Source organism: Morone saxatilis, unplaced genomic scaffold (assembly GCF_004916995.1).
Source record: "Morone saxatilis isolate NCDOM2014 unplaced genomic scaffold, NCSU_SB_2.0 Contig23, whole genome shotgun sequence".
In the NCBI taxonomy this organism is placed as follows: Eukaryota; Metazoa; Chordata; class Actinopteri; family Moronidae; genus Morone; species Morone saxatilis.
Window position 1 is genome coordinate 6,271,487 of NW_023339796.1, and position 7,520 is coordinate 6,279,006.

The 7,520-nt window shown below is 39.7% G+C and overlaps 1 protein-coding gene across 2 annotated transcripts in view; it reads left to right on the forward strand.

Annotated features, from left to right (window-relative positions):
- Positions 1-7,520, forward strand: part of LOC118335206 (retinal-specific phospholipid-transporting ATPase ABCA4-like) — a 36,687-nt gene that overhangs the window by 8,237 nt on the left and 20,930 nt on the right. For both annotated transcript variants that reach the window (XM_035671437.1, XM_035671438.1), the window contains exons 8-12: positions 2,185-2,422; positions 3,425-3,564; positions 4,266-4,382; positions 5,058-5,255; positions 7,212-7,417. In XM_035671437.1, coding sequence (XP_035527330.1) covers positions 2,185-2,422; positions 3,425-3,564; positions 4,266-4,382; positions 5,058-5,255; positions 7,212-7,417 — 899 coding nt within the window. The remainder of the gene's footprint in view (positions 1-2,184; positions 2,423-3,424; positions 3,565-4,265; positions 4,383-5,057; positions 5,256-7,211; positions 7,418-7,520) is intronic.

The following is a 7,520-nucleotide window of genomic DNA, read 5'->3' on the forward strand; positions in this document are numbered from 1 at the left end:
TCAGAGTTATTCACTTCACCTGTCGTAAGTAGACGATAAAAAAAGACAAAGAAATAAAGGATAAAAGATAAAAAGGAAGAGATAAAAACAAACAATGAAAAATAAATAAAAACCAACAAACAAAGCAGTATAATATATAATATAAAATATGGAACAGAATAGAAATGGAAAAGTAATATAAGAACTTTAACATAATTTGAAATTCCCTTTTTTGTCTAATAATTTGTGCAATGAATGAATGAATCGCTACAAAATGGTATAGTTACATACTAATTTAGGCACACACGCACACAAAGAATGGCTGGGATTGTGTTGTGTGTTTCAGCACGTTCACCGTGTGTCCCAGGGGGTGGTGTATCCCATCATCACCTTAGCCAGGGTGTGGGAGAGAGGGGGAGAGATGGTGGGGGTTGGGGTGGGGAGGAGCATTCCTTTGAGGTGACACATCCTGTAGGTGGGACCTTTGTGTCACCGTGGTGACAGAAAGTCGAGCCAAATGCTCACATCACCCACCTCTCCTTCCTCTCAATTTAGCGAGTGTGTGTTTATGTCAGACAAGAAATAAGAAAGGGGAGGAAAAGGGAGTGAAAGCGAAATAAATCAGGGTTGTGTTTTAGAATGTGTGTGTGTGTTCAAACGTTTGTTTTCAGTGGGGGACAATGAGTCAGTCAGGACAATGAGCCAGTTTGATTATCAGTGTTGCAATATAGTCTTAATACCGTAAGGGGATTACAGATGACACAGATAGTAACAATGAAGGCTTATGAAGAAATATTCCTTGGAAAACTGAACTCCAGCTAAAATCTGATCCATTATGAAATCAACTTGAAACGGTAATTTCTCAGATTTGAGGACATTTTAGGTTGATTATATTATTATATGTCTGATTAAATCTTTGGAGAAATCTGTATCAACCTTAAACATAAAACTCATATTATTGGCAGCACCCTTCTTATTTCTTTAGAAAGGAAATGATACACACCGGGGAGAAATCCACTTGTATGAAGCTATTTTGGTTCTATCAATTGGAGGATATTTAGTCCACCCTGCAAGTATCCTCATCATGCGAGGAGAGGCGTCCGTCCAACATGTTTGCTTATCTTTTAAACTATTGTTTTCTTGTGATCGTTTATATTATCCAGTTCACAGTATGAATGAATATGAAGGACATAAATATCCCTATCTGGTAAATAATTATCTGACAAAAGGTCAAATAGCTCAAAGCTAATTATTTACACTTTATAGCAACATTCCTTCATCCTGTTGGAGGTTCGGGTGGTATTTGGCCCTGGTTGGCAGCAGAGAGGACCACAAATGAGTCCAAGAATATGACATTTAAGGTGGCAACCAGTCCGTGTTCCTCTGAAGGGGCATGTGAGCTGGTGTGGGTGTTTGTACTGTACTTGGGTCAAATATCTTTTGGAAATAAATGAGTTATAGCACCTGGTGTTTTTAAAGCTACCATATCAGATAAAAAAAAAAAAAAAGGAAAAGCAGGAAACACCTGCAATCTGGTCTGATGCTGCCTGGCTTTTAGATGGCATTTTCCGTCTTTCTTTGTGTGTGTGTTAAATCATGCTTCAATGTGTTTACCCTGTGTCAAGTAAAAATAGTTGGTTGTTTATATAATAGTTGTTTTGGACTGTTTATATAGGATCTCAAGGATTGTACATTTAAATCATTATTTTTAGGCCATGCTAGCAGTGTGTCGGTCTGTCAGCCGGTCCACCACTATAGTCCAGACTGAAATGATCTTAGTGTCATCATATTGGTGATCCTCTGACCTTTCCTCTAGCACCACCAGCAGGTCGCCATTTTCTTTGATTTATAACCAAACACTTGCAAAACATTATTACCATTAGTTGTAATTGTGGTTTGTGCTTAATGCTATATGCTATCAAACTAAGCTAAGATGGTGAACGTGCATATTGTACGTACTAAACATCAGCATTGTCATTAAAAGTATGTTAGTGGGCTGACATTAGCATTAAGCAGCAGACTATCAGACTTTGTACTGACTTTCTACTTCCCATTTTTTAACAAATAAAACTGCCCTATGTATGTATGTATGTAAGCTGTTATAGACCACTGACGGATCTGTCAAATGTATGTTTTAAAACTTGATCAGGTTAACAGATGCACTGACCGCTGAGAGACTCTCTCCCCTCTGTATGACTTTTACAGCTGATTGAGCGGGAGAGCTCTCAGGAACTCCTGAAGGCGGTTTCCTCTCTGTTTCAAGCCGGGGGTCCGTCCTCATTCACCCAGCTGATGTCCAGTGTGTCGAGCCTCTTCTGCGGATACCCAGAGGGAGGCGGCTCCAGGGTCCTGTCCTTCAACTGGTATGAAGACAACAACTACAAGGTGTTTCTGGGGGTCAATGGCACCAAGAGCCGCAGCTATGTCTATGACAACTCCGCCAGTAAGTGAAGAGTTGAACTGTAAAAGTCTAAAACATGTGGTGCAAACTTTACTAATATAGTACATAGTGCATACTGTAGGCATAGTATGATTTATAGTATACTATTTTTGTAGTTAGTATACGGAAAATTTGTGTACTTTCTTTTCCCATAAAAACATACATATTATTTTGGTTGTCAGTAAATAATTACTGGTTATTAGTTTATATATTATGCTACAGTGTTTTATAATGATGTCATCGTTTTTTTCAAATCGGAAGTGTAGTCATTGTTTCCGTTCTTTCTTTCATAAGCCTATTTGGGTTTTACAGTCTGACCAGCACAACCCCCCACCCCCCTTTTAAAAAATAATCTATTAATTTGTGTTTAAATTAAATTATGTTTGAAATGAAATGTTGAACTGAAGGGAAAGTTAATTAAACAACGTCTTTGGAAGACGACACAAAGAGAAAGCATAATTTTTCCCCAGAAAGGTTTTTCAAAGATACTCTTTCATACTCTTTATGTGTCTGTGGAATGATCCAAAGTTATTTTAATTTTGTTTGTGCTGGTTGGATTATTGTCTTATTTAGTGTCCATACTGACCATCTTTGAATATTAAATCTTGTCATGTTTTCACTGCTTTATATTCAAAACCTGTTTAGAATTAATAAGTGGTTTATAATTGGGACACAGCTTTGATGTCAAAGCATTTCTTACATTTCATCAGTGGTTTTAGTAAGTGCTGAGCTGATCAGTTTGCAATGTGCAGAAATCTCCACCATAAAGCTGTTGGATCAGCATTGTGTGACTAATTTAACATACATGAATGTTACAGCTTAACTGGTAGCATCTGAATGAAATGGTGTGAATGACATGGTGTGAATGATATAAGAAAGTACTCTGAATCCATGACTCTTTATCTCTGTTTCTCCTTTGTTTTGTATTTTTATATATATATATATCTTTATTTTCTTCTTTTTCTAAACTCACTCTCACTGTTTTTGCAATTCTTCTTCTCTTAGCTCCCTTCTGCAATGCCCTGATGCAAACCCTGGAGTCCAACCCTGTTACAAAAATTGTGTGGAATTCAGTCAAGCCCCTGCTGATGGGAAAGATCCTGTACGCCCCCGACTCCCCTGCTGTCCGCAAGATATTAAAGAGTGTAAGAGAGACCACCTCCAGCCCGACCCCTCACCTCTCTCTTTCTCAACTCACTTTTTCCTCTCCTTCTCCATTTATTTCACTAATCTCAGTATCTGTTTATATGCGTCCAAACCCCCACCTTTCTTAGGAATGAACTGACTACTGAAGCAAAGGAGGGCGGAGGGAAGGGGGAGGGGGCAATCTGCTGCAGTGTGAGGGAAGGGAGATGAGGAGGATAAAATTAAACAATAAATTGAATGTGAGAGTGCAGCAATGAAAGGAAAAACAGAATGTTTTTCAGTCTGTCACATCTCATTCAGTGGTCCTGACACAAACCTGATTTCAATTTCAAGAGGTTTGTTAATGAGAATCTAGCAACCCGCTAAAGAAAATTACCTAATGTGACCTTCCACTTGTTTATTACCTATTGTATGTTATAGTTGTTGTATCACTTTAGAGCTTAGATAAATGACATTTTCATTTTCATTTTATGGATCTCACTGCTGTTAAGTGTCTTACACTATTTATATATTTATAGTTTTCTAAGTAAAACAAGAGAATAAAAATCAGTTCATATAAATGTTATTAGGACACGTCAACATGGAGTTATAGGCTGATTATGCTGCTTCACTGCTGGCCTACTCTGCAAACTTTATATGCACTTTATTTGTGTTTATTTGTGTGTGTGTGTGTGTGTGTGTGTGTGTGTGCGCGCTGCAGGCCAACACAACATTTGAGGAGTTAGAAAGGTTGCAGAACATGGCCAAGGCCTGGGAGGAGTTGGGACCTCAGCTCTGGGCTTTCTTCCACAACAGTGTCCAGATGAACATGATCAGGGTAAGAATACTGCACATACACACAGATACAATCATACCTGTACACAATTCTGTGCACATGTGCATACACTAAATTTAACTGAATCCTGATGCAAAAAAACAACAACACAAAGGAACATATGAGTACAATAGCAGAATAAACCATAATTACAACATAACCCGTTTTAGAAGCAACGAATAGTCAGCAGAGGTATTGACACTAAACCACGAGATGGATTTAGGCCAGATTTGAGCCAAAGAAGTGATAAACTAGTTTGACTTGTTAGCTCACATCCTTTTGAGCCTTTTGCTAGGAAAACTTGAACCATCCCAAGCCCAAAACAGAAGAATCTTGTCTGTTTATTTAAAGACTGCAGAACTACCCAGCTAGCTGATTGCACTTACCAAATCTGGTGACTCATCCAATCAGGATGGAGAGTTTGCCAAAAGCAGCTTCCAGATAAGTGGCAGTCAGTTTGAAATGCAATACTCCTCTAAAATATCGAGTTTGACATTTTACATTTCTGGTGAAAATGAATTATGTTCTTAAAACCTAAAGGAGGTCCACACAATGATGTAAGAGCACTTTTTTGTATTCCTCAATATACAATACAACCAACTTAATGGCACTTGTTCTTGCATATGTAATATGTTTATGTTATATACAACAACCATACTTGTGTCTCAATCACTGCAGGACACCCTGAGAAACCCAACAGTGATGGAATTCATGGACAACAGTCTGGAGAACACTAGCTTTACCACCAAAGACATTCTTAACTTCCTGTACAACGGTCCAGAGGGATGGAGGGAGCCGGGCATGCCCAACTTTGACTGGAGGAACATTTTTAACGTCACCGACCAGATCATTCGCATGTTCAACCAGTATGGAGAGGTAAGAGTTACTAATAAGTTAGTTTGTTTGTCTATCTAGTCATGCTTTCTCCCCTATTGATAAAGAATATGCCTATTCATCTTCTGTTTTTTCTTCTTTGCCCCAGTCACTCTTTGCCAAATGTTGCACCATTCCCAGGATTACGTGTTTAGCCTTTTTGTCAGACCAACTCTCAGTGCTCCAGACAGGTGCATCAGTCTTCCAGGTCTGCTCCCAGGAGATTGCAGCCAGGCCCCTTTGAAACAGAGCAGGCCACTTAGCACAGCTATAGAGTCCAGTAGGCTGAAAGGTGGGGAGAACAAGCCTGCTGTCACCACCCTCCTTTGCTTCCATTGTGGAGCCAGTGATAAAGTGGAGAGTAGGTGGGAGTGAGTCACCCCCCAATGAGCTCAATGCTGTTTTAGTGTATGGCCCCGCATTGAAACAGACCCTGGCGCTTACAAAATAAAAGAGGGGCAAATCACTCTATCCATCCTTCATGCCTTCCCTCTCTCCTCTCTCGTTTGATTTAAAGGGGGCAAGGGTTGTGGTTTTGGAGAGAGCCCTATCAGTGCAGGCATCTCAATCTATCTTTTGTCTCCAAGTTCAGCATCGAGACCCTTCAGTGCCCCACAAACAAACCCAGGCAGTTTAGCCAATTAGATATAGCTGTCAGCTAGCACTGGGCCATAGGATCAGGGCTGCAGTTAGCATTAGGTCCTCTCACTCTGTCAGGGGCATGTTTCTCACACTGAATTCCCATTGGAACATGTGTATCAATAAGGCTCTTTCTTCTCAGCCCATCTCTGAGTGAACATTATTGTGTTGTGAATGTATGGTCCCGTAAAGATGAATGGGAAGTGGTCTCTCCTCTTTCTTTGAGCACTTTCGGGGTATTGTACTGTAATGTGAATGGAGACATTAGACACGGTGTACACAGCGGTGTGTAGGGGGCTTGGAAAGCAGCGTGTTGGTGTGTGTTTGTATATGTGTGTGTATGTGTAGGATGAGAGTTTCACATGGCAATTATATATCATATAGAGAGAGCGAGAGAGAGTGTGTGTGTGTGCGTGCGTGCGTGCGTGTGAGAAGTGTGAGTTCCAGAGCACAATTGTATGTGTGTAGGTGTATGTTTAGAAACATGTGTGTATGTTTGTGCATTTGCTTTCCTGCATGTATGTGTGTGCAATGGTGTGTGTGTCACTGCAGAATGAATGTAGTCACTCAGAATTTACCATGTCACCAGATCGCCTCAGTGACAGATCTGCTTAGTTTACATAACTACACTCAGTCGCCTAAAAGTATCAATAGGACTGGGTATCGTTTGAAATTCTTCTGGTGCCAATACAATACCTGAGTTTAGGTACAGACTCAAAATGATCCTAGTTTGAGGGATGTAAACATATTTTTCATTATTTAACAAAATGTATCACTTATAAATGCATCTGCTTGATGGTGTCTTTGTTTGGTTTGTTGTTTGGCACTGATTACTGTGTGTGTAAAAGATTATATGTCGTATATATATACTCTTTAATATGTTTAATTGGTCAGCCATATAAGAACTGGTTAAATAAAAAAGTCTAAAATGATTTAATTCAGGCAATATTTGATCAAATAATAAGTAAACAACACTAATAATGTGACCAAGCGTTCAGTGTCATCTTTTAGTACTTGACGTCTGTAAATACTCAATGCTAGGGTCACATTTTGGTCCTGACTCAAAAAGTATTGTGATTCAATACCAAGCAGCTCTACTTGTTCCACAAAGAGCAAATGCCACATGCACCTAATCCAATACACAATTAAATTATACTTGGACAAACACACACACACCAGTGATCTCATACTTGGCTCAAACTGCATCTGAAAGAACACTGCAGTTCAAGGGGCATTCGTAACACATGAACAGTGCAGTGTAACTGCTGTAGAATACAACATCTTCTCAACATCAAACCCTCTTTTCTCCTCTTGTTATAGTGCATCAGTCTGGATAAGTTTGTGCCTTACACGGATGAGTCCCAGATGACCCACCAGGCTTTGTACCTGCTGGAGGAGAACAAGTTTTGGGCCGGCGTCGTCTTCATGGACATGTTTCCTTGGACCACAAGTGTACCCTCACACGTCAAGTACAAGATCCGCATGGACATTGACGCAGTTGAGCGAACCAATAAGATCAAGGACAGGTCAGCAGCAGCTGTGTGGAGTGATGATTTGTTATCAGGGTCCAACCTGTCTAAACTTGTTTTGCTTGTATCAGTCCATAAAGTTTTTTTTTCTTATCCAGTT